The sequence below is a fragment of the Puma concolor genome, chromosome C1 (assembly GCF_028749965.1).
Source record: "Puma concolor isolate L17-30 chromosome C1, mPumCon1.1.hap2, whole genome shotgun sequence".
Classification (NCBI taxonomy): domain Eukaryota; kingdom Metazoa; phylum Chordata; class Mammalia; order Carnivora; family Felidae; genus Puma; species Puma concolor.
In genome coordinates this window covers 93,765,742-93,782,449 of record NC_141674.1, presented here as the reverse complement: position 1 = coordinate 93,782,449, position 16,708 = coordinate 93,765,742, and the positions used below count along the sequence as shown (strand labels likewise).

At 42.8% G+C, this 16,708-nt stretch overlaps 1 protein-coding gene across 3 annotated transcripts in view; it reads left to right on the top strand.

The window, feature by feature from the left end:
- Window positions 1-4,090: 4,090 nt before the first annotated feature.
- Window positions 4,091-16,708, top strand: part of SORT1 (sortilin 1) — a 68,231-nt gene continuing 55,613 nt past the window's right edge. For 2 of the 3 annotated variants that reach the window (XM_086717750.1, XM_086717749.1), the window contains exon 1: window positions 4,091-4,549. In XM_086717750.1, the coding sequence (XP_086573876.1) occupies window positions 4,106-4,549 (444 nt within the window). In that variant the 5' untranslated portion in view covers window positions 4,091-4,105. Of the gene's footprint in view, window positions 4,550-7,849; window positions 7,869-16,708 lie in introns of those variants that run through there. The other variant, XM_086717751.1, reaches the window with a different exon arrangement.

Here is a 16,708-nt window from a genome sequence, read left to right as displayed (position 1 = left end):
TCTAATGCAGTCTTTTGTTCGAAATGCTCATTTTAGGGGACAAAAAGGATAGTGGTACTAATATCCCTATCCTATCAGAGTATCTATTCTAAATTGTTTTAGTGTCTGTCTACAACAGAATCAACTATCTCATGAATCCCTTGATGTTGGCAAATGAACTTAAGCTTGTCCAACTCTTCTCAATGGTTTAAAGATCTTAATACCATTGCGAATCCCTTTCAGTGCCATAGTTTCACCTGATGAAATAGGTATTTTTGCTGCTATTTCTTATATGAAGGAGATGTTAACAACATGTTTTGAGGGTTGTAGTTCATTAAGCCAACTACAATGTTGTCTCACTTCTTGTGTGTTGATAGATAATTTGGAAAGAGATTTTCACTTTATGAAGATAAGAACTATAAGAGCTGCCATCTTATGACTCATTGAAATTAAGGAATCTTTTGGAGCCCACAAAATGGCCATATGAAATGGATATCATTATCATACAGATAAAGAATCTAAGGCTGTGTGTCCGTGGATGCAGAAAATTAAGCTGTTGGGATTTGAACTCAGATTTTCTGGTTTCAAATCATCAACTCTTGATTTTCCAATGCCAGGTCCCTTGAAGCCTACACACCTTCTAAGTAATAGGGAAATCTCATTGAGATTTGAAATGTACTTGCACTATCTACGACATGACTGGCTAATCCATATGTGGATAATGCAGAATTGATTGTGTATTATCTTCATTAACATTTGTAGGCAGTTGTCCATGATGTCAAAATAAGTTATTATTTGAGTAGGTTGAATTCATACTAAATTTCATACTGTGTTTCCAGGCAACTCTCCTCCCCCCCCCCCCCCAAAAAAAAACACAGAAACTTGTGTTTATATGCCTTTGGAAATTACAATGACTGGAAACACTTGGAAGAAAACTTTTGCCCTGTATATACACATAAGGAGAGTAGGGAACCAGAGTGTATTGTCACCAATGTTCCGGAGACTGTTACGGTTATTTTAACCCTGTTACTAAATACACGGTAGGATGCCTGGCTGGCGCAAGTCGGTAGAGCATGGGACTCTTGATCTCAGGGTTGAGTGTAGAGATTACTTTTTAAATATGATAATCATGAGATTCATTTCATGTTCACCAGTTATCAAATCCTGATAGAAAATGCCACCGAAAAATCCTATCGTAATTTCTATTTATTTAAATCTAACAAACTTACTGAGTACTTACTTCCTATGTGCCAAGTAATAATGTATCAGGCATTGGGAATAGAGCTGTGAAAACAGTATGGTCTGTGCTCCCATGAAGCTTCTCGTGGGGAGAACTAGACCACAGCATTCCCTTTAATTCTGTGTAGGTTCATGCACAAAGTGTGCCGCTTTAGGGAGAGGTGAGAGTTGTGTCTCCGAATCATGGGTATTGTTTAAGGGAAAATAGATCTTAGCATATCTCCCATAGCCTCAGCTTACACTATTTTCCTCCTTACTGCCCAGGCAGTGTTACTTGTACCTTATACAACTGGTGAGGCAGTAAGTTTAATACCCTCTATAGCTCAAACTTCAGAATTCTTAAAAGGATTTCAGCATTCTTGAAAGAGATGGAACTTTGTGGGTTTTTTTTTTTTTTTTTTTTGTAGAACTTTAAAACTTTCTACAACACTTCTTGTGTTGAGTTTTTTTTTTTAATTTTTTTTTTCAACGTTTATTTATTTTTTGGGACAGAGAGAGACAGAGCATGAACGGGGGAGGGGCAGAGAGAGAGGGAGACACAGAATCGGAAACAGGCTCCAGGCTCTGAGCCATCAGTCCAGAGCCTGACGCGGGGCTCGAACTCCCGGACCGCGAGATCGTGACCTGGCTGAAGTCGGACGCTTAACCGACTGCGCCACCCAGGCGCCCCATTTTAAACAGAACCAGAAATAATCTCACTAGGAAAAGCGATAGTTTTGTGATGTGTAACTTTTCTGTTCATCTTTCTGCTATAGAATGTATCTTGGAGGAAAGTACAGTTTTGAGATAAGTAATCTATATATTTTATTTTATTTTATTTTATTTTTTTTTTAAATTTTTTTTTTCAACGTTTATTTATTTTGGGGACAGGGAGAGACAGAGCATGAACGGGGGAGGGTCAGAGAGAGAGGGAGACAGAGAATCGGAAACAGGCTCCAGGCTCTGAGCCATCAGCCCAGAGCCTGACGCGGGGCTCGAACTCACGGACCGCGAGATCGTGACCTGGCTGAAGTCGGACGCTTAACCGACTGCGCCACCCAGGTGCCCCAGTAATCTATATATTTTAGTCCTACAAGTAAGGTAAGATCTTCTGTGCAGTATTTCACAAGGGAGATAAAGTGCAACCTCTGTATTTAGTGCCTGTGTCAGACAAAAGTAAAATACCAGAACAGTTTATTCACTCAAAACACTTCCTCAGTGCCATATGCAAAATGCCATGTCCCCAGAAGCTGGTAGAGTTAGAGAAAGGAAATACATATTTTGTAAGCATATGGTAACTAAAAGCAATATATTCAAAAGTGAAGGTGCACATAATTACAATTTACTACTACTTAGTTTAAAAGTGGATTTAGTAATTTCTCCAGGAGATGGCACTGTTGAGTTGGCTTTTTTCCTTTCAGGGCTGTAAGACAATAGACCATTCATCTTTGTGTCACCCAAACAAAGAAATATTCCTCTATAGCCCCTCTTCTTCCCCAGCTAATCACATGCTGCTGGAACTGACTGTCTTGTGATCTACTCCATAGTTGGCATAGATTAAAAAATAATCTGTATTTTAAAAAATAATCTGACACATGGTAATTAACAGAAAGGAACAAATTGTACACCGGTTTTCATGGAGCTTTGTCATTTCAGCAGCTGAGAACTTGGAATACTATTCTAGTGATTTCACCACCCTGCCCAGATGCCATTCAAAAATTATTTTTCACTTCTCAGGTCTTATCATGGTTGTTGGGAAAAAATGTAAATTTGTAAATCTTTTTGCTTGCAAATTAACATGAATAGGATTTTAATGTAAACATTGGGTTGGGTGCATTGCACCATTTTGCTCTACAGTGAATATTATATTCTCATTTGGGTTTACGTCCAGTTTATAGTTAAAAGTAGTTTTTAGTGGCTTTATCTGGGTGTAACATTTTGCAGACTTTGTATCTATTTGCTACATTTTGTACTGAACAATTTCTGGCATTCTGAAGGGACGGAGCCAGTAAAGATTAAAAACTGGTTTTACCTGCGCTGCATGTTCTAAAAGTTAAGTGTGCAGTTTCTTCAATAAAGGAAACAGCATGGGGGTTTTATTGATTAAAGGCAGGGTGCTGATTTAGGGGGCATTATACACTGAAAACCAAACTTGTGCAATGCACTCACCGCAGGGTTAGGGCACTTCGGTAAAGACAACATGCACCTATGAAATGATTGTCTAAAAGTAAGCACTGGGTAATTCTCTTGCCCCTTTTACCTGCCCCTGATTCTATGCTACTTTGTAACTCTGGGGGAACCAATGAGCAATTCTACCTTTGGCCTAACTCCCTGCAGAAGAAGAAAGTGAGACCATACATGGTGGAGGACTCTTCTTCAAGCTTGCATGAGTCACGGATGTCCTGATGTCTATCTGCCTCCGTAGGACTAGCCCACACAATTCACATTTACCTCTTTTGGCAGCAAGAAGGCTGCTACATTAGACAATGAGTGCTCCAGTACGCGAGGGAAACCTGAAGCACCGGTTCATGACGAAGCCCCCTTTTTCCAGCTGAGCGAGCTCAGGGATTCCCTTAAGAGATTCTCCAGGCGCTGCCGCAATGAAAGGAATTTTAGGGGTGTCTGTGGGGAAGACGGGGGAATAACCTAGTCCCCAACCTGGGGTTCCAGAGTGGGTCCGGGCGCCAAGAGCGGGGGGCTACGCGGGAGGGGTGGGGGAAGCTCCTACGCTAACTCTGGAAGCCCGGCCCCGGAGACGCCGGGCGATGGGGGGGATGACCTCAGCCGTCTCTGCCACGTTCCAGCCAATCAGTCCCGCATCTTGGCATCCGAATCCAGGACCCCCGAAGCCGGAGGCGACGCGAGCCAATGAGGAGTGGGCCGGGGAAGAAGGACAGGCGGCCAGCCTATGGGGGCGGAGAGGCCCGGCTGCGCGTATCCAAGGAGCGCCGGGCTCCGACTCGGGGGTGTGGCGCGGCGCCGGCGGGGGTGGGCGGGCGCGCCGGGCGGCAGGTGTCGGCGGCGTCGGCATTCGGCGGCGATGGAGCGGCCCCGGGGAGCTGCGGACGGCCTCTCGCGCTGGCCCCACGGCCTCGGCCTCCACCTTCTCCTCCTCCTGCAGCTGCTGCCGCCGGCGACCCTCGGCCAGGACCGGCTGGACGCGCCGCCGCCGCCCGCTGCGCCGCTGTCGCGCTGGTCCGGCCCCGTCGGGGTGAGCTGGGGGCTGCGCGCGGCCGCGCCCGGGGGCCCGGTTCCCCGCGGCGGCCGTTGGCGCCGCAGCGCGCTCGACGAGGATGAGGACTGCGGCCGGGTCCGGGACTTCGTCGCCAAGCTGGCCAACAACACGCACCAGGTGAGCGGGCGCCGGGCCCGGTTGCCGCCCGGACTGCGAGGTGCCGCCCCCGGGCCCCCGGCGGCCGCCTGCCCCGCCCGCGCAGCCCGCCCCTCTTTCTCCGTCCGCGCGCCTCGCGTCTCCGCCGGGGAGACCCGGGCCGCTCGCCTGGCCGCGGCCCCGAAACTGCGACGGGCGGAGTCCGGCCCGGGAGCGGCCCGCGGGACGCCGCGGCCCGCGCGGCTGTGTTTCGTCACAGGGGAGGCAGCCTTCGACTTTCACGGCATTCTTTTTTTTTTTTTTTTTTTTAAGTTGTCAAAATCTCTTGTGCGTCGCTGTTTTTGCCTCTGTGTAAATAATTAGGATCCAGTAGCGCTATAACCCACTAGGCAATTGGAGGAATAATTACCTCTTAAGTGCTTGGAGAAGTTGGGCTGCGCAGAAGCAAAGGTGTGTCCTCGCTGGGTCAGTACTTTCAGGGTGGGTAGGCGGGTGTTCAGAAATCCCACGGCAGTTCCTAGGTTACTGTGTGTATTTTAATAGGCAAAGGAACAAGCTTGGAAGTAGGATCACAGTATATATGTGATCTCTCTTACGCTTTCACATTTGACCTTCTATCCTGGCTTTGGACTCTGACCAGGATGTCTTCATCCTGTTGTTAACAAGATTTCCAACAGTTAGGACGCACGTTGCAGATACTCTCCTTTGCGCTAGGTCCTAGTCAACAACTTTAAAAATTGTAGCATTTCTGGCCCTGGGGACAAGCCCCTCAACCTTTGCACGCTACTGGCCTGACAAAGCCCATTGTTAAGAAGGTCCTGGCTCCTTGCTGCAGTGCAACATGGGCATCTTCCTCTTGTTTTTCTAGAACTAACAGTTTAATTGTTGTTACCCATATATGTACAATGTATTCTCAATTTAATATGTTCTTTGTTATAGCTCTTGCTCTTTCAAAGAGAGTTGCATGGGGGGACAGAGATGAGTGGCTAACTGCACTTGTCCATGTATAGCCACATTCCCTGTCAGCCAGATCTCAGTCTCCCCCTGAACTCTCATTCTCCCTCTGCCTGGACTATACTTGTTACCTGTGCAGAATTCTCAGATCTGCACTCCCCCCTCCCCCTAGGGCAACTGCAGTCAGGGCACAAGCAGTCAGGGGTAGCCGGGTAGCCCCACATAAGGCATTCCAGGCAGGAGCTGTGGAAAGGTGGTGAAACTAGTGCTGACGGGTGGGATGCAGATTGGGTGGAGTGAGTACCGGGAAGACTTCCTGTTTGTGGAGGAAGAAATAATGTTGTAGACTTCCATCTCACGGTGGGGTGTTGAGAAAGGCCTTGCAGTACCGAAGCTGAACTTACAACAGGACCACTTCCTTCCTGGAGTCAGCTGGACACAGCATTCTTACTCCATATTTGATTCTTCTCTTGCTGGTTGACCTACCTAATTTAGGACCTGCTGCTCCTCCTGGATTTATTCCTGCAGAACCTTCCTTGATTGGCTTGACTTGATATGTCATTTGTAAACTATTGATTTTTAAAGCTAGAGGTTGAAAAAACTGGCTCGGGATTCTTAGGCCAAATCTACTCAAGAGCAGGTCTTAAAATCTGGTTCTTTAAGGTCCATATGAAAAGAAACTTCCCTCTGTTTCTCTCATTTTATTTAGCTACTGTTTCCAGTGTTTTGTTTTGTTTTTTAGCTTTTTTTCTTATTCTTTCAGTGACCTAATTTTAAATAGCTCTTTTTGCACTTGTTCATCGTCCATGATCTCTCCTTCAGCGATCCCATCCTATTTATAACATGTATATGTGGCCAGAGTGAAGCTGTTGTTAATATTCTTCACCTTAGACATGGTTGAGTAAAGCAGGTCTTAGAGGTCCACCTCCTTTTTTTTTTTTAATTTTAATGTTTATTTGAGAGAGAGAGAGAGAGAAGCAGCACGAGTGGAGGAGGGGCAGAGAGAGGGAGACACAGGATCCGAAGCAGGCTCCAGGCTCTGAGCTGTCTGCACAGAGCCCTACGCAGGGCTCGAACTCACGAACCATGAGATCATGACCTGAGCCAAAGTCATGGGTTAACCGATTGAGCCACCCAGGTGCCCCAGAGATTCACCTCCTTAACAGGAATTGTTACATAGTGGTTTGTTCTGGTTTTCGCTTCTCTGTTTTTAGAAGTCATAATAAATCTTCCTGAACTATATTGAAGAGATCTAGTATTTGGGGATCTAGTATTTTATCTAGTATTTTCTCTCACACTATAATAGTGTGAGATAAAAGTATCAGCAGGACAAAACAACTTTTTTTTATCAGGGATATTGTATACTTTTGTACAGCTGGGAAAGTGCCATTTAGAGTAGTTTTTCATAAGATGACAGGATTCACTTCCCAAGGAAAATCAGAAGTTCTTGGTTCTCTTCTTATTTGCTAAAATGTGCTGTTCGTGTTAGACCACATTAATCCATACAGTCAGTATATGAGAATGCCCTAAAAATGTTCAAGGTGTGCTGAATGATACCAGGAAAAGATAATTCAGACTGGACAATGAAAAGCCTCAGAAGGGTTTAGCAGATCTCCTGGACCTATGGTTTGTTTGGCTTATGAGAATATGTTGGTGTTTCATCTTCCTTAAAAAGCAAGGTAGTTCTAAACCATGATAGCACTTTTCTGTTCTGGTTTAGGAGACCTGTGCCCTAATGACCTGAAACTCGGGCTCAATAAATACCCTTTTTGCCTCTAACCCAAAACTGTTTTCACACCACCCTTTTTACTGATTCTTTCCTTTAAGTGCTTGGAATGCTCATGACATGTATAACCTTTGTACATGAGAGAAATTGAGCAAGCATAGATTTTATTAATGTTGGTTGCTAAGTTGGATTGCTTCAAAACATTCCTCCTATAAGTAGCCCTTTGAGGTTAGGCATGAAAACTGTCTTAAACAGATGAAATGCCTTGGCCGGAGTTACGGTGGTTGCTGACATAATTTCCTTCTCATTCCTGGGTTCAGACCATTTGATAATTTCCTTAAAACTTTCAAAAGTTATGATTAAAAGCCAGAAAACTGCTGCTCCTTCTCTGTCCTCCCTCTGCTGCTGTCATTAACTACTTCTTTACACATAACTTCCCAACTTCTACCCCAACATCAAAGCATCTGGTTTCTTAAGTAAACAGGCCCTGTGGAGAGACTGTGTTGTGTGTATGTCAGCTCTGAGAAGAATGTGTGTGTGTGCTTGCTGGTGCTGGCAAGGCTGAGTCCAGGCTGACAGGACTGAATGTGCCTGTTGGAGGTTCAAGGAGCTGCCACTTCTAGCCTGTCGTGGATCTTTGTAACACCCGGAAATCTGAAGGTCAGTGCCTTTAGCTCCCCTGCAACTTTCTAAGTGCCTCACTTATTCCAACATTCAACCTCTCTTCATACTACCTTCCCCGGCATTCCCAGCCACACCCTCGAGTTAATCTTCTCTTGAGTCCTGTTCCACCCATTTGGGGGTCAAAGAATAGGAATTCTGCAGGATTTCCTTCTTGGTCCTGGTTGAGCAGAATGAGCAAAATCCTCATGGGATTCTACTCCCATGCAGTATACTAATCAGAACTTTAACCCCTAATGGCTGTTAACATGCCGTATGCATTGGGGATTTCAGTTACAAGTATCAGCAGATTCGATGAAGTATATTTTTATCTGGGGAAAGGTTAGTTAGTCCTCATCTGAAGGTTGGCTGGGGTGAGGGTAGACAGCTACCCAGGCAGGACAAGTGGCTGAGAGGGAATGCAGCGTGACAATTAGGTAAGTTCTCTGCTGACTCAAATATTTGGCTCTGTGCCTAGTGATTTTTAATTAGAAATCTGAGTCTCTTGTCTGTTTGTGGAAATAATTGGGAGAAGGCTCATGTTCTGGTCAATTTCTAATGGTTACTTTCTTTCTGTAATGATAATAATAATAGGCTCTCCATCCTGCTGTTTTGATCTGATCTTTCGTGTCAGGTTCACGGAGGCTATTAGCAGCTTCTTCTGCACTCTGCCGATTTCTAATCGGCTCCTGCCAGCAAGCATTGGATTCTCAGTGGGTGACTGCAGAGACTGTGCTCCCCAACTTTGTCCTACTTGGCCTGTTATCCTTGTGTGATCATCACATCAGGGCAATGCTTAACACTGAGTGGTAGTGGTCGGTAGGAGTAATGTCTGCTCCTCTCCCTCCCTTTCTGTGCACCCTGACCCCTCAAGTTCTGTCTCTACAGAAAGTGAACTGTGTTTTAGACTGAAGAAATGACGTTCAAATGTTTTAGGTGATTAGAAGCTAATATTAGCGTACACAAAACTATCAAATTTAACATCTAATTTAAAAATACAGCTTTTTAAGGAAAAGGTGCTATGATAGTAGCTCCAAAAGTATTTTGAAATAGATAGTGCATTTGTAAATTTCCAAAAAAATTTTCAGTTGCCTTCTTATCCTTTTGTAACCAGCGTTTCTTTTGCATCTTTTACTCTTTTTTAAAAATTTGGTGAAAATTGATTGGGGTGCCTGGGTGGCTCAGTCGATTAGGCATCCAACTCTTGGTTTTGGCTCAGGTCATGATCTCACCATTTGTGGGTTTGAGCCCCAGGTTGGGCTCTGTGCTGGCAGTGCAGAGCCTGCTTGGGATTCTCTCTCTCCCTCTCTCTCTCTCTGCCCCTCCTCCACTTGCTCCCTCTTGTTTTCTCTCTCTCAAAATAAATAAACATTTTTTAAAGTTTGGTGAAAATTTGTTCTTTCCCATTGTCTAGGTAGCCATGTCACTGATCTTTATGTAAATGGGTTTGAGGAGTAAAATGGGCAATGAGGAACATGCTAGTCAATTTTAGTCAGTTTTAGACAGGTTTTGTATTGTTGTTCTAATAGTGACTGTAATCAAAGCTGGGTTAGTAATATATATCTTTGAGCTAGCTAGGTCGAATGGATCTTCACGACAGACCCTTCAAATCTGTAGAGGTTTTTAAGTGAATGCTGGACATGTGGAGGGTTTTTTTTCTGTTGTTTTTTTGTTTGTTTGTTTGTTTGTTTTTTAAAGATTGAGGCTATTTTCCCAACTCTACTCTCAACCCTAGTCTCAGGAAACCACAGTAAAAACAGAATCTTCCATTCAGAGCCTGTGGTGTTTTGCTGAGAAAGTTTTCTGTGACTGTAATTTATTTTCTGTTTTGCATTTCGCTTTCTAGCCCTCAATTCCTCATCTACAACATGAGAAATTTTGGATTAGATTTAAAATGTCTAAAAAAATTCTGATTCATATGGAAGAGGAGGAGGCCAGAGGTTGTGATCACAAATGTTTATTGCTTGATTCCAAATTTAGAAGCAAATTGCGGCTGATCTGCTTCACAGTTGAACTTGAACATAGCCTGGGATTTCACATCTGGGGGTAATTTGTTACCACCTCCAGAGCTTGCTTCACTGAAATACCAGTGTTGTTAAAGATAGCAGGAGTATTTTTTTCATATAATTATGAAAGACCTTTGATTTGATTTGTTTATTTTTTGGGTAGTTCTTTATCACTCTTTGTTGCCTGAAGAATCTAATACTAAGCAAATACTAACCAAAGCTTTTGGATAGTCCAAAAGCAAACCCAGTAAATATATAATAGTAAATTTGTTTTTTCTCCTTCCCTACAGTACTTTGCCAAAACTGGGGCTTTTTTTTTTTTTTTTTTTTTTTTTTGTCCTGACTGCTTGTATTTGAAAACAGATGGCCAGGGGGCCTGGGTGGCTCAGTCAGTTAAGTGTCCTACTTTGGCTCAGGTCATGATCTCACGGTTTGTGAGGTCAAGCCCCATATCGGGCTGTCTGCTGTCAGCACAGAGCTCACTTCGTATCCTCTGTCCCCCCCTCTCTCTGCCCCTCCCCTGCTCTCTCCCTCTCTCTTTCTCTTTCAAAAATAAATAAATTAATAAAAAAGATTGTCAGCTTACCATTAGTATACTCAGTCCTGTGCTAGTTAGAAATGTATGTGTGATTAATTGACTTGATTTTTTTCATCAGAAGAAATGTATGTTTTTTTCCCTTCTAGGGCTTGAGTACTATCTCTCTCTTATTTGCTTTTGTTAAGAGTTTTGTTCTTCCTGTATTACCTAAGAAACTAAGCTCTAATATTGTACTTAAGCAATTTGTAAGTCTGTTCAACAGTAAGATCACCCTGAAGAATCAAGAGAATTGAACTGGGAAGAAAAATTTTGATGAACCTCATACTTGCCAGACAAGATGACTCAATCAAATGTCTATCTGGTACATACTATTTGTCAAAGGGATTTAAATTACAGATATGTTGTATACAAAATTCAAAAGAGAGATCTCAATACCCAGATTTGAGACCTTGTTCTGCTGCTTTATAGCTATGTGATTCATGGACAGTCACTTAACTTCTATGACCTTTATAAGTTTATAAACTAGATAAGCAGCTTTAGGATTATTTGGAGGGTCAAATATGAAGTTCTATCAAAATGTTTTGTTAAACGTATTATGTGGATGTCATTCATTTAAGCACTTACTAAACTGTATAGTGGAGTTCACGCCTGTGCATCATCACAGGTAAACATTAAAGATATCCTCATTGGTGCTACTTTAAGGGTTTAGGTGTTCAGAGATGGCTTGATGAGAGTTTGGAAGAATTTTTGAAGAAGGCTTGACCACTACAGTGCGGTAGTCTGGGAAGGCCTCCTAGATGAAGAGAGAATCAAGGTATGGAGGTGATTATTAAGGAGATCTGTAAAGGCATGATGGAGGGAAATCCAACATATGCTCAGGGAATGGTCAATGGAGAGATGAGGAGTATGTCTAAGCTTTCCAGAAGAACATATAGAAAAGTCAAAAAAGGTAGCTCTTGGGCAGGGATGAGAAGAGGAAAGAGAGGGGATGTCTGGGCAGGGAATTTTGTGTTGGGACTTACATCTTTTAGTGCTAGAGAGGGGTCTAGAGGTGGAGAAACCAGAGGTGGAAATGGGGAGCCAAGAAGAGTTATCCTTTTTAGAAGGTGACCGTTGCTGTGGTCTTGAAGAATGCGCCCAACAGGAGAATGGAATAGAGGGCAGTGCAGACCACCTTTTATACTTGAAGTGCTGAAGGTTCTAAGGAACACTCCTGGACTCCTGGACCTTATTGGAGGAGGATGTGAGCCAAGGCATGAGAAACCCAGGAGCTATAAGACGAAGCCGAGGAACAGATTTCTCTGTTCTGAACATTTGTGAACAAGCATAAGGGTGAATTCTTGCTGATAATGTGCTAAACAGTTTGAATCATAGATTATTAGGCTAATTAGCTGGTCATATCTCTTTTACTGATGAGGCTAAATTACTTGCATGTGGGCCAAGAACTGAGAGTAGAACACAGATGTCCCAACGTGGTGCTACATTTGGAAGTGTTTCATAGAGACATTTTAAATCAGTGCATTTGCTTTAGGGATAAGGCAAGGTTATAGACCCCTGATGTAAGTCATATAGTTATGAATTCTTCTCTGCTCCTTAAGGTCATTGTACCCTCAGCAGAACTCAATTAGCCTTTTTATTTTTTATTTTATATTTATTTTTGAGGACAGAGACAATGTGAGTGGGAGAGGGGCAGAGAGAGAAGCAGAGAGAGAATCCCAAGCCGGCTCCGCGCTTACAGCACAGAGCCCAACATGGGTCTTGAACTCACAAAACTGTGAGACAATGACCTGAGCCAAAACCAAGAGTTGGATACTTGACTAACTGAGCCACCCAGGCACCTGTCAGCCTTTTTAAACCTCAGTTTCCCATCATATAAAATGGAGCATTATCAGAGGCTTTGAAGAGAAAATGTTTTGAACACCTTGAAGTACCATATATGTGTTGTTTATGTCATTTCTTAATAAGCCTGTTGATCTGTTCTTGAGGCCACAGGCCCAAATGTCAAACAAATGATCCTGATAAATACCGACTCCAGGGGAACACGTGCATAAGCGGAGATACATGAGATGAGGTGGTTTTATCACTTGGCAGGGTTGGGTGACAGGCTTGGGTGGGGGTGGCAAGAAGGAAAGTGAGTCAAGATTGGCAGAAATATGAGAAGCGTATGTGTTCTTTTTATAACCTTCATGATTACATCAAAATTTTAACTTGTTAATATGATCGACAGTTTTTTGAGGCAGTGGTTAGGAGGGAACATGATCTCAGGTCAGACCTGGCTGGATTCAAACATCAGTGGTGATCATGGGCAGATTAATCTCAGTGAACCTTAGTCTTTTCGTCTATAAAATGGGTAGACTACTCTCTGTGTCTTAGGGTCATTGTGAAGAGAAAATGAGACATGGGATATAGTGTGTATTCATCCTTTATCATATCTTATAATGATTATTTCCACACAGCTTCTGATGCATTCCAGTTAGATGCTCAAATATTTGGGTATGCACTTAACTTTTTTTTTTTTCATAGCTGTAATATTCCTAAGAGAGTTATTATGGCTACTCACAGGAACCAAATCTGGATTAAGAAATATGTACCACCTATGTCCTTGGACTTGGGATTTTAAGAAAAAGGGTATAAGGTGAGAGAGAGATTATTTGACCAAAGTGTCGTTCCTGAAGCTATGGAAGATGAAAGGGGGGAAATCATAATCCCACCATCATCAGCTACTGGCTCATTGGGTTCTGTTAATTTCAAGTATATATAGCTATTTACTTATAGTTTTAAGGAATTCACAATTAGAACAAATAAGACTACTTATCATTTCATAGCTACTTCTCTTTCATTAAGCTTTAGTTTATTAGAGTTAGCGTCCGTGGTTTCAAGTTGACAGCCCTGAAATGGCACCTTGCCTGTTTCACCCTCATTTGGTAACTGAGCAGCCACTGTTAGCTTTGCACTGTGCCATCTTCTGTGGACTTTTAAGAAATATTAACGAGATGTGATCAGTACTTCTCAGGAACTTTGCTGGGAAGCAGAGCAGACCAGAATGTCAATGGAATTATTTTTTATTATGTGCATATCTCTTTAGGCTAACATTTCACCACTTCCTGGCCTCTGTTAACCCTCTGTTCCAGTTAGTGCGACCTTTTCACCAGTCCCTTGAGCTCATCATGGGCTAGGCTGCTTCTCCATCTTTGTGCACATGGCTTTTCTTCCCATCTGAATGCCCTTCTAGCTCTAGGTGCTTTCTTCTGTCCTTTCCTACCACATTTAACTATGCCGTGTGATCTAGCACTTAACTGTAGTATTCTGTCTTGTATTCACTCTCATTTATTAAATTTCTTATTCCCCACATTATAAACTTCTTAAAGGTAGGAGCGATACTTGCACGATTCTTTCACCACGTTTGCCTCATACAGTGCTGGGGGAGACTGCAGTGTGTGGTCTGGAGTCAGGAGTTTGAATCTTTGCTCTGCGGCTTACAAACTCTGTGACTCTGGACAAATGACTTAACCTCTTTGAACCCACTGCTTCATTTATAAAGTAGTAGTGCGTTATATATCATAAGCGCTCAGTTAAACTTCAGTGCCATTACTGGTTTTCTGTACTTAACAGTCGCTAATTGCCCGCCTTCCAAAACTTAGGCATCGGTCCTGGGAAGTGATGGTGAAACACAGCAGACAAGATCCCTCCTTTTATGAACCAGCAGGACAAAAATGAAAATTAAACAAATACATAATTATAAGTACAGTAACTACCCACAAGAACAAAAGTAACTACAGGAGAATAACTGACAGAGGGCCTTTTACTCTGGGGGCATTAGGAAGGACTTACTGAGAAATTATTTAAATTGATACTTGAAAATGAATAGAATTTTATCAGGAGGAGTATCCCAGGCAGAGAGAACTATATGTTCAAAGGCTTCAGGCTGGAAAGAGCTTGGTATGCCCTAGGATCTGGAAGAAGGCCCATGTGGTTGTAGCAGAGGCTGTGAGGGTTTAGCCCCCACCTGTATTGGGGAGTGGCTGGCAGCTGGGACCCATCCCTTATCACTGTCTTGTCTTCGAAGTGGGACTAGGATGTAAAAAGTAAATGCTAACTGTTTTGAAACTTAGCTCATTTATTGGGCATAATCAGAATTGAATTATCTCATGAAAGTGAATTTTTCAAAAACTAAGCCTGTCCTTTTAAATGCTAGAGATTTTTTGTTTTTGTTTAATGGAAACTCTTATAAAATATTTCTCTGCCTTCTTAGTCAACAGTATGACCCTGGATCATTTAGGAAGAGATTAAATTATGCTATCCCACCACTCACATTATTTTATTTTGTTATTTTATTTATTTATTTTTTTAAAGCATTAGAGTTACTTTTATTTGTACCCCCACAATACAAGTTCTCCAGGTACTAAGGATTATCAGTAAATGTCCCTTCAGTGGTTGACCACAAAAGGCTGAAGTTCTTCATAATATAGTACAAGTCATTTTTGATTCTCTCTCTCACATTCAGTGTAGAATCTATCAGCAAATACTGTATTTTCTGATTCCAGACACACTTTAAATCCATCTACTTCTCTCGATTTCCATTGGCTAGCACTCCATTTCAAGCCACTGTAATCTTTCACCCAGATTCATGCAATTGTCTCCTCATTTGTATCCTCTTTTTCATTCTTGGTTCTCTAGTCTATTTGCTTTTTTTTTTTAATTTTATTTTTTTAAATTTACATCCAAGTTAGCATATAGTGCAACAATGATTTCAGGAGTAGATTCCTTAACACCCTTACCCATTTAGCCCTTCCCCCCCTCCCAAAACCCCTCCAGTAACCCTCTGTTTGTTCTCCATATTTAAGAGTCTCTTATGTTTTGTCCCCCTCCCTGTTTTTATATTATTTTTGCTTTCCTTCCCTTATGTTCACCTGTTTTGTCTCTTAAACTCCTCACATGAGTGAAATCATATGATATTTGTCTTTCTCTGACTAATTTCATGTAGCATAATACCCTCCAGTTCCATCCACGTAGTTGCAAATGGCAAGATTTCATTCTTTTTGATTGCTGAGTAATATTCCATTATATATATACCACATCTTCTTTATCCATTCATCCATAGATGGACATTTGGGCTCTTTCCATACTTTGGCTATTGTTGCTGCTATAAACATGGAGGTGCATGTGTCCCTTCGAAACAGCACATCTGTATCCCTTAGATAAATGCCTAGTAGTGTAATTGCTGGGTCGTAGGGTAGTTCTGTTTTTAGTTGCTTTTTTTTTTAATTTTTAAAAAATGTTTATTTATTTTTGAGAGAGAGACAGAGACAGAGACAGAGCACGACCTGGAGAGGGCAGAGAGAAAGGGAGACACAGAATTCGAAGCAGGCTCCAGGATCCGAGCTGTCAGCACAGAGCCGGATGCGGGGCTCAAACCTACGGACTGGGAGATCATGACCTGAGCCGAAGTCAGATACTCAACCAACTGAGCCACCCAAGTGCCCCTGTTTTTAGTTTTTTGAGGAACCTCCATACTGTTTCCCAGAGTGGCTGCGCCAGCTTGCATTCCCATATTTTGTTATTTTTTTAAAATGTTTATTTATTTATTTTGAGAGAGAGTGCACGAACAGGGGAGGGGCAGAGACAGAGAATCTCAAACAAGCTCCACACCATCAGCACAGAGCCGATGCAGGGCTTGAACCCACGAACCCGGAAATCATGACCTCAGCCGAAATCAAGTCGGACGCCTAACTGAGCCGCCCAGGTGCCCCACCACTCACATTATTTTATTAAAAATTTTTTTTAATGTTTATTTATTTTTGAGAGAGAGAGAGAGAGAGAGACAGAGTGCAAGCAGGGGAGGGGCAGAGAGAGGGAGACACAGAAACCAAAGCAGGCTCCAGGCTCTGAGATGTCAGCACAGACCCCGATGCAGGGCTCCAACTCACGGTCGGCGAGATCATGACCTGAGCTGAAGTTGGTCGCTTAACCAACTGAGCCACCCAGGCACCCCTCACATTATTTTAATATGGTGTGGCATTCATGCCCTCAAGAGCTGTTGAGAATGTGGAGCTGTTTTCTCCCCTTTTGAACGGCCCCTTGTCTGTTCGTTGAAGTTTACTTTTTTTCCTACAGAAGTGATAGACCCCTTGCAATATCCTGGTCCTCTTTGCTGCTGATCCTGTCTTGAGATACACTATCCCCCAAATTTTATTTGCTTCTTTTGTAAACTAAGAAAATGGATTCCTAACGTTAGACCATTCTAGCAAGTTTAGCAAATTGACTTAGAGTGATGGTCTGCAGGTTTATCTTAGAGG